The sequence below is a fragment of the Somniosus microcephalus genome, chromosome 4 (genome assembly GCF_052327205.1).
Source record: "Somniosus microcephalus isolate GS21.2 chromosome 4, FLI_Smic_1.0, whole genome shotgun sequence".
Taxonomy (NCBI): Eukaryota; Metazoa; Chordata; class Chondrichthyes; order Squaliformes; family Somniosidae; genus Somniosus; species Somniosus microcephalus.
The window spans coordinates 290,086,619-290,102,494 of record NC_140990.1 but is presented as its reverse complement, the minus strand read 5'-3'; the positions used below and the strand labels follow the sequence as shown (position 1 = coordinate 290,102,494).

The 15,876-nt window shown below is 44.0% G+C and overlaps 1 protein-coding gene across 2 annotated transcripts in view; it reads left to right on the top strand.

Moving 5' to 3' along the window:
- Positions 1–15,876, top strand: part of mcm6 (minichromosome maintenance complex component 6) — a 31,314-nt gene that overhangs the window by 12,017 nt on the left and 3,421 nt on the right. For both annotated transcript variants that reach the window (XM_085986638.1, XM_085986637.1), the window contains exons 10-16: positions 447–554; positions 4,979–5,134; positions 5,243–5,371; positions 5,680–5,841; positions 6,885–7,023; positions 8,184–8,339; positions 11,311–11,450. In XM_085986638.1, coding sequence (XP_085842764.1) covers positions 447–554; positions 4,979–5,134; positions 5,243–5,371; positions 5,680–5,841; positions 6,885–7,023; positions 8,184–8,339; positions 11,311–11,450 — 990 coding nt within the window. The remainder of the gene's footprint in view (positions 1–446; positions 555–4,978; positions 5,135–5,242; positions 5,372–5,679; positions 5,842–6,884; positions 7,024–8,183; positions 8,340–11,310; positions 11,451–15,876) is intronic.

Below are 15,876 nucleotides of genomic sequence, written 5' to 3'. Positions count from 1 at the left end.
TCAATTTGAAATTCTGTTAGTTTAAGGTTTCTGTGACCTAATATAAAAATGAATAACTCTTGGATTTTGAATTCTAAAAGTGGAAAGATTTCAGTCTTGGTAAATATTCTAGCCCCTGGATCTGGTGTCCTCGGGCATTCATAAGGTCCTGTGCAGTGTAATGCTGCAGTACTGGGCATCTGTCACTAGAGGCCCTCAAAGGGCTGTGTAAATAGTAATAGGAACATAAAGTGGCTAACACCATAGTTCACTTCACTCTGCAGGTCCTGGCATGTCTTTGCATGTCCTGAGCCTTGGACTTGTGGAATTTTCTTTTTTACTTGTATCTGTGATTGTTCAAAGTTGCCAAAAAAATAATTTTCTGATTTTAATTCCCACAAATTATTGTAATCTTCTCTACTGAGAGGAACCCATGAAATCTTTAACTAAGTACTTTCTTTTTATAGGGCGTTTGCTGTATTGACGAATTTGATAAAATGGATACAAGAGATCAAGTAGCTATCCATGAAGCCATGGAGCAGCAGACCATTTCCATCACTAAAGCTGGAGTCAAGGTAACTTGTTTAAATGATACTGAACTACCTATGGGTTTTTACTGTGAACTGGAATCCTGAAAGAATGAATTATAGTTGATGCCTTCTGTAGGCAGCAGTAACTGGGTGACACCGTGCAATCTTATGAAACTTGAAAATAATATGTAGACTTACATATGAGTAAAGACTTATTTTTACCATTTTGAATATCCTCTGATAAATGAAACCTCAATTCATTTCAAACCACAATTTTCTCAATTCTTTGCTTTAGTCCTTTTCTTGTCCTGCTTCTTTCTCTGTGTGTTCTAAATAGAGGATTACAGATGTTCTTCCTTTCAAGCCTTTGGGGAGGGAGTTGGACAAGTATGCAATGGATCACTGGTGTGGGGTCAAATATCTGTAATTTTGGAGGAGCATGCTTTATGGATGGCCCTTTAAGTGAAAATTTGTCAAATGTTTTTATTTCTTTGAGAGTCTCTTTGAGACACTTACTCCTTGCTGAGCTTCATGCATCCCAGGCACTTTCCAGTACATACCTGAATGGCTGTTACACATGTATAAGGTCAGAAATGGGGATGTTCGCTCATGACTGCACAGTGTTCAGCGCCATTCACAACTCCACAGATAATGAAGCAGTCCATGCTCGCATGCAACAAGACCTGGGCGACGTTCAGGCTTGGGCTGATAAGTGGCAGGTAACATTCATGCCACAGAAGTGCCAGGCAATGACTCTCCAACAAGAGAGAGTCTAACCACCTCCCCTTGACATTCAATGGCATTACCATCACCAAATTCCCCACTATCAACATCCTGGGGGTCACCATTAACCAGAAACTTAACTGGACCAGCCACACGCATACTGTGGCAACAAGAGCAGGTCAGAGGCTAGGTATTCTGCGGTGAGTGTCTCACCTCCTGACTCCCCAAAGCCTTTCCACCATCTACAAGGCACAAGTAAGGAGTGGTTTGTTTTTTTATTCATTGATGGGATGTGGGCGTCGCTGGCTAGGCCTGCATTTAGTGCCCATCCCTAATTGCCCTTGAGAAGATGGTGGTGAGCTGCCTTCTTGAACCGCTGCAGTCCATATGGTGTAGGTACACCCACAATGCTGCTAGGAAGGGAGTTCCAGGATTTTGGCCCAGCGACAGTGAAGGAACGGCGTTACAGGTCCAAGTCAGGATGGTGTGTGGCTTGATGGGGAACTTGTAGGTGGTGATGTTCCCATGCGTCTGCTGCCCTTGTCCTTCTAAGTGGTAGAGGTCGCGGGTTTGGAAGGTGCTGTTGAAGGAGCTTTGGCGAGTTGCTGCAGTGCATCTTGTAGATGGTACACACTGCAGCCACAGTGCGCCGGTGGTGGAGGGAGTGAATGTTGAAGGTGGTGGATGGAGTGCCAATCAAGCGGGCTGCTTTATCCTGAATGGTGTTGAGCTTCTTGAGTGTTGTTGGAGCTGCACTCATCCAGGCAAGTGGAGAGTATTCCATCACACTCCTGACTTGTGCCTTGTAGATGGTGGAAAGGCTTTGGGGAGTCAGGAAGTGAGACACTCGCCGCAGAATTCCCAGCCTCTGGCCTGTTCTTGTAGCCACAGTATTTATATGGCTGGTCCAGTTCAGTTTCTGATCAATGGTAACCCCCAGGATGTTGATAGTGGGGGATTCAGCGATGGTAATGCCATTGAATGTCATGGGGAGATGGTTAGAGTCTCGCTTGTTGGAGATGGTCATTGCCTGGCACTTGTGTGGTGCGAATGTTACTTGCCACTTGTCAGCCCAAGTCTGAATGTTGTCCAGGTCTTGCTGCATATGGACACGGACTGCGTCAGTATCTGACGAGTCTCGAATGGTGCTGAACAGTGTGCAATCATCAGCGAACATCCCCACTTCTGACCTTATGATGGAGGGAAGGTCATTGATGAAACAGCTGAAGATGGTTGGGCCTAGGACACTGTCCTGAGGAACTCCTGCAGTGATGTCATGTGATTGAGATGAATGACCTCCAACAACCACAGCCAACTTCCTTTGTGCTAGGTATGATTCCAACCAATGGAGAGTTTTCCCCTTGATTCCCATTGACTTCAGTTTTGCTAGGGCTCCTTGATGCCACACTCGATCAAATGCTGCCTTGATGTCAAGGGCAGTCACTCTCACCTCACCTCTTGAGTTCAGCTCTTTTGTCCATGTTTGGACCAAGGCTGTAATGAGGTCAGGAGCTGAGTGGCCCTGGCGGAACCCAAACTGGGCGTCAGTTAGCAGGTTATTGCTGAGTAAGTGCCGCTTGACAGCACTGTCGACGACACCTTCCATCACTTTGCTGATGATTGAGAGTAGACTGATGGGACGGTAATTGGCCAGGTCGGATTTGTCCTGCTTTTTGTAGACAGGACATACTTGGGCAATTTTCCACATTGCCGGGTAGATGCCAGTGTTGTAGCTGTACTGGAACAGCTTGGCTAGGGGCGCAGCTAGTTCTGGAGCACAAGTCTTCAGTACTATTGCCGGAATGTTGCCAGGCCCATAGCCTTTGCAGTATCCAGTGTCTTCAGCCATTTCTTGACAGCGCGTGGAGTGAATTGAATGGGCTGAAGACTGGCATCTGTGATGCTGGGGACCTCAGGAGGAGGCCGAGATGGATCATCCACTCGGCACTTCTGGCTGAAGATAGTTGCAAATGCTTCAGCCTTGTCTTTTGCGCTCACGTGCTGGGCTCCACCATCATTGAGGATGGGGATATTTTTGGAGCCTCCTCCTCCTGTTAACTGTTTAATTGTCCACCACCACTCACAACTGGATGTGATGAATATTCTCCACTTGCCTGGATGAGTGCAGCTCCATCAACACTCAAGAAGCTCGACACCATCCAGGACAAAGCAGCCCGCTTGATTGGCACCCCATCCACCACCTTAAACATTCACTCCCTCCACCACTGGTGTACCGTGGCTGCAGTGTGTACCATCTACAAGATGCACTGCAGCAACTCGCCAAGGCTTCTTCGGCAGTACCTCCCAAACCCGCGACCTCTTCCACCTAGAAGGACAAGGGCAGCAGGCACATGGGAACACCACCACCTCCAAGTTCCCCTCCAAGTCACACACCATCCTGACTTAGAAGTATATCGTCGATCCTTCATCGTCGTTGGGTCAAAATCCTGGAATTCCCTACCTAACGGCACTGTGGGAGTACCATCACCACCCGGACTGCAGCAGTTCAAGGCGGCGGCTCACCACCACCTTCTCAAGGGCAGCTAGGGATGGGCAATAAATGCTGGCCTTGCCAGTGACGCCCAGATCCCATAAATGAATAATAAAAAAAAAAGCCATGACTGCATCAAAAAGCTCTTTGACTGCAGGGAGCTCCTTTACAGTTTGAGGATATAACCTGCTGTAGATATTTTCTTTGATATTATGATCTTCATTTACTTCATATTCTCCACTGTGTAATGTAAGGTTCTATTGTAATGGGCTAATCTCGTCTTTCTAACAGCTATTCAATTTGCATTACACTATTACCAGCTTTGTGCTGTTCTAATAGTTTCCCCGTCAGTTTATTTTACTGATGCAGCTCCCTGTCCAAAGAACTGCTGGGTGATCTTTCACACATGTTCCAAATCCATCCTATTGGCTATATTAAGCTGCTAATGTCACTGACTGCTGTACCGTTTTACTTTTCATCTGCTTTTATTGCTCCTAGTTTCCATTCTGATTTTCACTCTGGTAATTTTTCTTTATTCACTTTGGTTTCTTGTTCTTGGTTCACAGATTGTGTTCAGTTTATTTCAATGCTATCTATATTATTTTATTTTTCATTGCTTTTTCAGTTTATTTCTGTTGAACTCGATTTGTCCTGTGCCTTTCTGCAATCCAAATCTTTATTTTAAGCACTTCCCGCACCAGGCCATTGTCTTTGGGCATTCCCCACACTTGGGTGCAAAATTTTAATTTATCACTTTTTTGGATTCTGCGGGTCTAGTATCTGATTTGTTTTTTGAAGACTTTTTTTTCAAAAATGAAAATTGAGAATATTGTGCACCCAAGCTTGAGCACAATGGGGAAAACCAGCGTGTAGTACTAAAGTTTTATATATGCATTTTAAGTGCAGCGGGAATTTATCAAAGGCTGAGTATACAAGATTTCACAAAAGGCAGGTATTAAAAAGATGTTTATCTAAATTTCAGTATCGAAGATAAGAATTTCTAGTTCACTCCTCGCTGGAGGCAATCCTGTTTTCTTTCCTTCAATTGTTAGGAAATCTGCCTTTTTAATAAGGAAATGGGAAGTGGTTGTCAGAGATTTCTAAGACTTTTGAAGTAGATAGTTAAGCAGCTGAAAGTAATAGCAAAGTATGGTGTGTATGTAAAATATGTGTAGATTGTGTTTTACCATAAATGGATTAAAAGCTAAATTGCATGATCTTTTAAAGACAATATACAATCTTTGTTTTGATATAGGCCACATTGAATGCCAGGACTTCTATTTTGGCTGCAGCAAACCCAGTGGGTGGACGGTATGATCGTTCAAAATCTCTCAAACAGAATGTAAATCTCACCGCCCCGATCATGTCTCGATTTGATTTGTTCTTCATCCTGGTTGACGAGTGTAATGAGGTGGGAAGAAACATTGGTTAATTTTTATATTCCATTTCCTACAGAAAGTGTTTTAATTTTTAAACAACTTGTAGAAGAAATTTACTTTATAAAATTGTTATTAACTAGGTAACAGATTACGCCATTGCGAGGCGTATAGTAGACCTTCATTCTCGCATTCAAGAATCCATTGAGCGAATCTACTCCTTGGATGATATCAGGAGGTACCTGTTGTTTGCGAGGCAGTTCAAGCCTAAGGTCAGTTTCCTAATGAGTGCAATGTTACTTTTATTGTACTTTTTTGTGTAATTGTATTTCTTTGTCATTCTTGTTGATAATTATGTAAAATGAAACATTGAAGAGCCTGGTAGGAATGCATTGATATTGTATGCTTTAAAATTCTACTTTTAATCTTGCCCTCTTTATAAAATGGAAAAGCTGATTGTGTATTGCTTTAGGTCAATTTCATTTAGTTTTGGCAGTGTGATGACACTTTTTTGCACAGTTTTCTTAAAATAAGCTTTACAGCTTATTTATCAAGCTAACTTGAGAGTTTCATTTTCTAGATCTCAAAGGAATCTGAAGACTTCATAGTCGAACAGTACAGACGACTCCGTCAGAGAGATGGATCTGGAGTAACCAAATCAGCATGGCGAATCACAGTGCGTCAGCTGGAGAGTATGATTCGACTTTCTGAATCCATGGCTAGAATGCATTGCTGTGATGAGGTAACCGTTAACTCCATTAAAGGGGTTTGTTCTCTAGAGAGTGTGCATTGTTGCTTAGTCTACCCTCCCTTCTTTCCAGCTCCCAAGTCTGTTATCACAATTTCCCTGCCATCATACTGGAAAGGTATGTCTGTCATTCTTATCCAGATCCTCCACCAATTCTCTTCTCCATGTGCGATTCACAAGATTAAAATAGGTCTTCCTGCTCTGTTACCATGAGCTGTCCTTTAGTTGTACTGTCTGAGTACCAGACTGATTCACCCAAATACCTGTTTTTAAATAGCACTTAGACCTGGGCTCAAGTTCTTACAACTAAAGGACAGCTCATGGTAGCAGAGCAGGAAGACTTACTGTAATTTTACAAAGCCATACCATTGGAGCTGGAAGGTTACCTCTGTTGAACATTTCCTTTCAAAGCAATCCTTTTTCCTTCTCCGACTCTGAAGGCCAGCGCAATTGTAGTTCTGCATTTTCAGCTGATGTGAAGCTCCACAGCATACTTTCCTTGAACTGCCAGTTCTTTGAGAAATGGATCACTGTGCTGTCCAGCCTTCCCATCTACTAGTCCAGCTGAGAACTGTAAAATCTTCCTCTGACACTGTTTCAGTGTCCAGAGTCTCTACCTGTTTAGAAGTTATTTGCTGCTACAGCAGGATGTTGGATAACTTGTGGAATTTTGCACTGCCGATAGTTTGCTCCATTAACCCTGAATACTACAAACTTTTATGTTTTTCATTTTTTTTTTCATTCGTTCATGGGATGTGGACGTTGCTGGCAAGGCCAGCATTTATTGCCCACCTCTAATTGCCCTTGAGAAGGTGGTGGTGAGCCGCCACCTTAAACTGTTGCAGTCCGTGTGGTGAAGGTACTCCCACAGTGCTGTTTGGCAGGGAGTATTTCATAATATATAATTGATTTTTTTGGGTTCAACTTTTTTAAACTTGGGGTTGATAGAAGTATACAAAATACAATATGTAGTATCTTTAACAGATTGCTCTACCAAAATCGTGACTTGTGATATATTTTTATTTATGGCTTTATAGGTACAACCTAAGCATGTCAAGGAAGCTTTCCGGCTGCTGAACAAATCAATCATTAGAGTGGAGACTCCAGATGTAAATTTTGACCAAGATGATGAGGGAGGAGAGGAGATGGAGCAGGAAGTCAATGAAGGGATCAATGGTAATCTAATTTTAATTGCAGGAGGAATGAATAAACCTGTAATCAAGTGAAGTGTTTAGACTGACTGGATGTAGTGATTCCTTCCTCCACCCTAGTTTCTAAGAATCTATGAATTCATGTGTTTTTACCTTTTTTACATTTTAGCATGGTATTTGGCCTTTGAAATGTTACCCACTGTAACTAGGTTAAATACAACATTGATGATTTAATGTTTTTATCCCTTTAAAGTTTGTCCTTTCACATTCGTGCAAAATTATGTAATAAGGCTATTCGCATTCTGCTGCCGTGGAACTTCACCGTTTTTTTAATAGGTTGGTGCAAGATGGAACCCACTCTTGCACCTTTTCCCCTTAGAACCACAAATCAGTTTTGCAGTTTGGCCCTGGATCTTACACAGTTGTATTCTAAACCATGAAGAGGAGTTTGGGTTCATCTTCAAACTTATCCTCAGTTTGGATTTTGCAGGCATTGAAGAAAAATCAAAAGCACCCAGTGCCACTGCTCGGCACACTCCTAAAGAACCGCGTCCAAAAGGAAACTGGCATCCACCAGAATCCCCAGATACTGAAGAGTCAACTTTGAGTTTTAGGATAGCAGCTGCTGCAAAGTTATTGCCCATGTACAGTAGTAGCTATCCTCTTGGAAGGAGCCGGGGAAGGGGGAGGATAATGATGGTTACATTGGGTTGAGTTGGCTTCAAGATGACGTCTGGCTGTGGAACTGTAGCCGGTTAGTTGCTGTACCAACTTTCCTAGCATTTGAATTTGACAAAATGCTTAACATATCATTTGCAGGAGGAGCATCTTATGACAGCAGTTGATTTCTTCTTTGTAGCAAAGCTCAGTTCTTTTTCTCACATTTTTTAAATACACTATGAGGACCCTAATGCAACTGTTTTGGGAGGGAGATGCCAAACAAAACTGTTCTCTCGAGGTACACTCATACAGGCACGGTCTGCAAAGTCCTTTTCTTCACATTGTATCCTGGCTGAGGCCTGATGAAATGCTGCTTAGACCCTTAATTGGTTGAGGTGATGATGACCACACTAGCTGGGTACTGGCGACTTTGTTTTGTTTCATTTCATCATTGTGTGCTGAAAGCTAGTATGCATTAAGCGCAGTACTGGATTCAGTTGTTCTAATAAATGGTCATTCTGACAGGACATTCTGATATTCCAAATGGGATTAATGGTGTCAATGGCCATTCTGAAGACAGTATCAAGGAAGAAGTGCCAAAATCCACAATGAGACTTTCTTTTGTGGAGTATCGCAAGATTTCCAACCTTATTGTCATCCGTCTCCGGAAACTTGAAGAAGGTAAGAATGCAGGTTACTCAATAGTTGTACAGGTAGACTACCCTTTATCCGAACTTCTGAAAACCGAAACCCTCTAAAAACCGAAGGTTTTTTCGGTCAGCGTAAGTCGTGCGCACGACATGACCAGAGTGGCGCACGACTTACGCTGAGCAGAGGGTCAGCGTAAGTCGTGTGCACGACCGCCCCCCCCCCCCCCCCGCCGACCCACCTTCCGAAATCCGAAATTTTCCGAAAACCGAAACACAGCTGGTCCCGAGGTTTTCGGATAAAGGATAGTCTACCTGTATTGCATAATGCAGTTTAAAACAGTGGTTTGGAAAAATGGTGCTCAAATCTTTGTGCTCAAATACATTATCTGTCCTGACCGGTATTGTGCTAAAATGTTGGATTCTTAAATCAGATCCAAGTTGGAAGTCCCTGTCTTGTCTTACAGTTTGCTGCTGTCCTGCACACTTTCACCTTTTTATAAAAAAAAACTCTGGCCTGGAAGCTACTTTCTGGTTGGTCTAAATGCACCAGTTAGGAAGCAGATTTACAGACCATTAAGGAATTTAAGCCACTCAAAAGACTTTGTGTACAAAGTACACAAAAGAAATAAAAGGAACTGCTAGCTGGGTTGAAGGAGTTCACAGTCTGTGTTTTGCATATTTCCGATGTAGACTTCTGAAAAGCCTTCAATAAAGTTCCAAGTGAAAAGCTTGAGGCAGAGGGTATCCTGGATAAAAGTTGGGGTGGATAAATAAAAATTGAGGTAGCAGCAGGTGCTAGTTAAATTTGGTGAGGAGGGGGGAATACAGTTGGGTGAAGTAGCTGAGGAATTACAGAAGGAGCTAGACAATATTTGTAAGTGGACAGCACTGTGGCAGATGAATTCAGTACAAATAAGTGCAATAACTTGTAGATTAGAAGGAAAAATGGAGAACATAATCAGTAGTATTGACCTAGTTAAGATAGTGGAGTTATCATAGACTCTAGATTCACCAAGTCCAGTCATTGCAGAGAAGGAAACAGAATGCTGACCGATATTGTCAAATCAGTAGAGTTTCGGTCTGGGACATGATGTTGAATGTGAAGGCTACTTGAATACTGCAAAAACTCAGCAGGCCAGGCAACATCCGTGGAGAGAGAAACGGAGTCAACGTTGCAGGTCGAAGACCCTTCGTCAGGACTGAGAAAAAAACAGGAAATGAAACAGATTAAGAAGCAAGTTTGGGGGCTGGGAAATGGGGGAGGGGATGAAAGAACAAAAGGGAAGGTCTGGGAGGGGTGAAGAGACATTAAGAGATATTCAAGGCAAGACGAGATGGTAATAGGACAGGTAAAGCCCTCACCCCTGCCCCTCCCTCCCGGAACCACGATAGGGTTCCCCTTGTCCTCACCTTTCACCCCACCAGCCTCCACGTTCAACGGATCATTTTCCGCCACCTCCAACGTGATCCCACCACCAAACGCATCTTCCCCTCCCCTCCCCTTTCAGCATTCCGTAGGGACCGCTCCCTCCGAGACACCCTAGTCCACTCCTCTAACACCCCCAGCACCCCTTCCCCTTTGCCCGGCACCTTCCCGTGCAAGTGCAGGAGATGCAACACCTGCCCTTATACTTCCCACTGTCCAGGGTCCCAAACACACCTTCCAGGTGAAACAGCGATTTACTTGTACTTCTCGCAATCTAGTATACTGTATTCGCTGCTCACGATGTGGTTTCCTCTACATTGGGGAGACCAAACGCAGATTGGGTGACCGCTTTGCGGAACACCTCCGTTCAGTCCGTAAGGGTGACCCCGAGCTTCCGGTCACCTGTCATTTCAATTCACCGCTCCACTCCCACTCACCTCACCGTCCTCGGCCTCTTGCATTGTTCCATGGAAGCTCAACGTAAGCTCGAGGAACAGCACCTCATCTTCCGATTAGGCACTTTACAGCCTTCCGGACTCAATATCGAGTTCAACAATTTCAGATCATAACCTCGGCCCCCATCATATTATATATTTTTTATCCACACTTTTGGTTTGTGCCTTTTCCTTTTTTTTCTCTCCCACATGGCAGCTGTCTTTCATTCTACCAGTGCATTTCACACTTCATCCAGAGCCATCCTTTGTCTCTTTACTTGTCCTATTACCATCTCGTCTCACCTTGAATATCTCTTAATATCTCCTCACCCCTCCCAGACCTTCCCTTTTGTTCTTTCATCCCCTCCCCCATTTCCCAGCCCCTAAACTTGCTTCTTAATCTGTTTCATTTCCTAATGAAGGGTCTTCGACCTGCAACGTTGACTCTGTTTCTCTCTCCACGGATGTTGCCCTGGCCTGCTGAGTTTTTCCAGCGTTTTCTGTTGTTATTTCGGATTTCCAGCATCCGCAGTATTTTGCTATCGTACTTGAATACTGCATTCAGTTTCAGCCACTGAGACACAAATAAAACTTCAGATTCTGGAAGCAGCGCAGAGGAAGATCAACGAGGCTGATGGCTAGTAGCAGAGGACAGAATTATGAGGAAAGGTTAGAAAAACTTGAATTTCTCAGCCTTGTATAAGAGTGACATAAGATAGTAAGTGGAATAGTAAAGGTTAATCCTGAGCATGATTTCAAGTTAAACCAATACAGAAGGATAAGAGGATATGATGTAGTTAGAAACTAGTAACAGCAAGTTCAGGACTGATGTAAGGAACATCACACACACAATGATTGGAAAGTGGTCTTCCGGGTAATAGTGAAGACAGAAACTGGGTCATTCAAATGCCAGTTGGATGCTGTGATGGTGCGGGAGATTTGTTGGGTTCTATGGAAAGATGAGTTAAGTGGCCCGAATGGCCTCACTCATTTGTACTTATATTTGTGGTATTACGGTGCTTTGACTTCTAGTTCACCTTAGATGATGAGTAAATGGGGAAATAACTCCAGAAAAATAAACATTGCAGTCAATTGTGTTTGTATGTCATGAAGCTGATTTGTGTGTCTTATTCCATCTGCAGAAGAAGATGATGCCGCCCCAAAGAAGAGTGAACTCATTAACTGGTACTTGAAAGAAATTGAATCTGAAATTGAATCAGAAGAAGAACTAATTAACAAAAAGAAATTAATTGAGAAAGTTATTTACAGACTTATTCATTATGTAAGTAAGAAATTTCTTCTTTCTAAATTTCGCACTGCCTGACCAGTTTGCTCAAGATCTGTTATTATATTTCTTGAGGATGTCACCATTGGAAGAATGGGAGACTTGCGTTGCATTTTATCATGGCTCAAAAACATCTGGAGGCATTTAACAAGAATGAATGATTGATAGGCAGCCATTTTCTGCACAGCAAGGTCCTACAAATGGAAATGAAGCAAATAACCAATTGATATGTTTCTGGTGAAGGTTTAGGGAGGGATGTTGTTCAGGACACGAGGACTATTCCTTGCTCTTTGTCACATAGTGACATGGGATCTTTATTTTCCATCTTATCTGCTGGAACAGGCAGATGGGACCTCTGCTTAATGTCTAATTTGAAGAATGGCACATCCAGCAATGCAGCACTCCTTCAGTACTGTATTGAAGTCTGACTTGGTTGAGTGGGGCTTTAACCCACAACCTTCTGATTCCGAGGCAGCGGTGCCAACTACAGAGCTAAACTGGCATAGTAGCTAGGTTCTTCAGTAAATGTACTTCAGATGGATAATAAAGCTTTTTTTCCAAATAAATTCTTAACCTAACATCCTATATTTTAAAAATAACCAAGGTTAGGTTCACTAGTGCGGTTGGGGAGGGTTTAAACTAAATTGGCAGGGGGGTGAGCACCAGTATATAGAAGTAGAAAAGAGGAATAAGGTGCACAAAGGAGGGAGAGTTTAGATGGTACTAGAGAAGGAAGTAGTACCATATTAGATAGGAGCAGACTAAGAAGGACTACGGGGAATACAAAGACAGGTTTGGAATGCATGTATGTAAACGCACAGTGTGGTGAATAAGGTTGGTGAACTACAAGCACAATTAGCTGTGTAGGGATATGGTGCAGTGGCAATAACGGAAACGTGGCTTAAAAATGGTGAGGACTGGGTGCTTAATATTCACGGATACAAGGTGTTCAGAAAAGATAGGGAAGGAAAAAATGGAGGTGGGGTGGCAGTGCTGATTAGGGAAGACATGGTAGTTTTGGAAAGAGAGGATGTCCTTGAGGGGGCAAGGACGGAATCCATTTGGTTAGAGTTGAGAAGCAAAAAGGATATGATCATGCTATTGGGGGTATTCTATAGGCCTCCAAATAGTGAGAGGGAGGTAGAGGAGCAAATCTGCAGGGAAATCGCAGAGATATGCAAGAACTATAGAGTGGTGATATTGGGGGGACTTTAATTAACCAAATATCGATTGGGATAACGTTAGAGTAAAGGGAAAAGAGGGGGAGGAATTTCTGAAACACGTTCAGGAGAATTTCCTTGACCAGTATGTTCTTGGCCCAACTAGGAAGGAGGCATTGCTGGATCTGGTACTGGGGAATGAGGTGGGCCAAGTGTCTGGAAGAACACTTGGGTAAGATTGATCATCGTATCATAAGGTTTAGATTAGTAATGAAGAAGAGCAAGGAACAATCTAAAGTAGAACTTCTAAATTGGAAGATGGCTAACTTCAATGGGATGAGAGGGGATCTAGCCAAGGTAAAATGGAACCAAAGATTGACAGGAAAAGCTGTAACTGAACAATGGGTGATCTTTAAGGAGGAGATCTTTCAGGTACAGGCTAGGTACATTCCAACAAGAGGGAAAGGTAGGGGAACCAAAGGCAGGGCTCCTTGGATGACGAGGGAGATAGAGAATATGATGAAACAAAAAAAGAGGGTGTATGATGCATGTCAGGTGAATTCTTCAAGTGAGAACCAGGCCAAATACAATAAGTTGAGAGGGGAAGTGAAGAGGAAAATAAGATTGGCAAGGAGAGTAAGAGGCGGGGTGGGGCCTATTCGCAACAAAAAAGGTGATATATGCTTAGAGGCGCAGGGCAAGGCTAGAATACACAATGAGTACTTTGTATCAGTGTTTACTAAGGAAGAGGATGCTGACAAAATATTGGTAGAAGTGGAGATGGTCGAGGTAATGGATGGGGTGAAAATTGATGGGCAAGATGTACTGAAAGGCCGGGTATGCTCAGAGTGGATAAATCGCCTGGTCCGGATGGCTTGCATCCCAGGTTGCTAAGGGAAGCAGGGAAGGAGATAGCGGAAGGGCTTGCCATAATCTTCCAAACTTCCCCAGATACGGGGGAGGTGCCTGAGGATTGGAAAGTGACAAATGTGACACTCTTGTTCTAGAAGGGGTGTAAGGACAATCCTAGTAACTACAGGCTGGTCAGTTTAACATCAGTGGTGGGTAAAGTTTTAGAAACAATAATCAGGGAAAAAATTAACAGGCACTTGGAGAGGTTTAAGTTAATTAAGGAGAGCCAGCACGGATTTGTAAAAGGCAGATTGTGTTTGACTAACCTAATTGAATTTTTTGATGAAGGGAATGCAGTGGATGTTGTCTCTATGGATTTTAAGAAAGCGTTTGACAAAGTACCACATAAAAGACTGATTAACAAAATTGAGGCTCATGGAATAGGAGGGTCAATGTCAGCTTGGATAAGAAATTTGCTTAAGGACAGGAAACAGCGAGTCATGGTAAATGGTTGTTTTTCAGACTGGAGGATGGTAGACAGTGGTGTTCCCCAAGGGTCAGTGCTAGGACCACTGCTTTTTTTGTTTTACATAAATGACTTGGATATTGGAATACAGAGTAAAATTTCAAAATTTGCCGATGATACCAAACTTGGAGGTGTGGCAAACAGTGAGGAGGATACCAATTGACTGCAACAGGACATAGATAGGCTAGCAGAATGGGCAGACAAGTGGCAGATGGAATTTAATACAGAGAAGTGTGAGGTGATGCATTTTGGTAGGAGGGAGAGGCAATATAGACTTAATGGCACAGTTCTAAAGTGTGTGCAGGGACAGAGGGACCTGGGGGTTCATGTGCATAGATCTATGAAGGTGGCAGGACATATTGAGGGAGTAGGTAGCAAAGCATATGGGATCTTGGGCTTCATAAATAGAGGTATTGAGTACAAAAGCAGGGAAGTTATGCTGAACCTTTATAAAGCTCTGGTTAGACCACAACTAGAGTATTATGTCCAGTTCTGGTCGCCACACTTTAGGAAGGATGTGAAGGTCCTTGAGAGGGTGCAGAGGAGATTTACCAGAATGGTTCCAGGGATAAGGGATTTTAGCTACAAGGGCAGTTTGGAGAAGCTGGATTTGTTTTCATTAGAGCAAGAGAGGTTGAGGGGAGATTTGATAGAGGTGTACAAGATTATGATGGGTTTGGATAAGGTAGACAGCGAAAGGCTGTTCCCGTTAGCTGACTCGGGGACACAGTTTTATGATTTTGGGCAAGAGATACAGTGGGGATGTGAGAGAATTTTTACGCAGCGAGTGGTAATGACCTGGAACTCGCTGCCGACGAGGGTGGTGGAAGCGGCGACGATCAATGGTTTCAAAATGAAATTGGATAGACACTTGAGAGAAATAAACTTGCAGGGCTACAGGGATAGAGCGGGGAAATGAGACTGACTGGATTGCTCTACAGAGTGCTCTACAAACGGGAAACTGTTCAACCTCTGTCGCCTCCAGTCCAGATCCAAGGTCGTCCCATCCTCTGTCATCGAATTACAGTATGCAGACGATGCTTGCGTCTGCGCTCACTCGGAGGTCAAACTCCAAACCATCGTCGACACCTTCACCGAAGCATACGAGAGCATAGGCCTTACACTAAACATCTGTAAGACAAAGGTCCTCTACCAACCTGCCCCCGCCACACAGTACTGCCCACCCCCCCCCCCCCCCCCCCCCCCGGATTAACGTGGACCACTTTCCATACCTCTGGAGCCTACAAGGGCAGACGTCAATGACGAAGTCCAACACCGCCTTCAGTGTGCCAGTGCAGCCTTCGGTCACCTGAGGAAGAGTGTGTTTGAAGACCAGGACCTCAAACCTGGCACTAAGCTCATGGTCTGCAGGGCAGCAGTGATACCCGCCCTGCTGTATGCCTTGGAGACATGAACTATGTACAGCAGGCACCTCAAAGCACTGGAGAGGTGCCACCAACGCTGCCTCTGCAAGATCCTGCAAATCCATTGGCAGGATAGGCGCACCAACGTCGGTGTTCTTGCTCAGGCCAGCATCCCCAGCATCGAAGCTTTGACCACGCTCGATCAGCTCCAATGGACGGGTCACATTGTCTGCATGCCCGATACAAGACTCCCAAAACAAGCGTTTTACTCTGAGCTCTGGCACGGCAAAAGAGCCCCAGGTGGGCAGAGGAAACGCTTAAAGGACACCTTCAAAGCCTCCTTGAAAAAGTGTTACATCCCCACCGACACCTGGGAATCCCTGGCCCAAGACCGCACAAAGTGGAGGAGAAGAATCCAGGAAGGCGCCGAACACCTCGAGTCTCTTCGCCGGGAGCAAGCAGAAGCCAAGCGCAAGGAGCGCACGTCAACCCAAGCACCCCACCCACCCGCCCCTTCAACC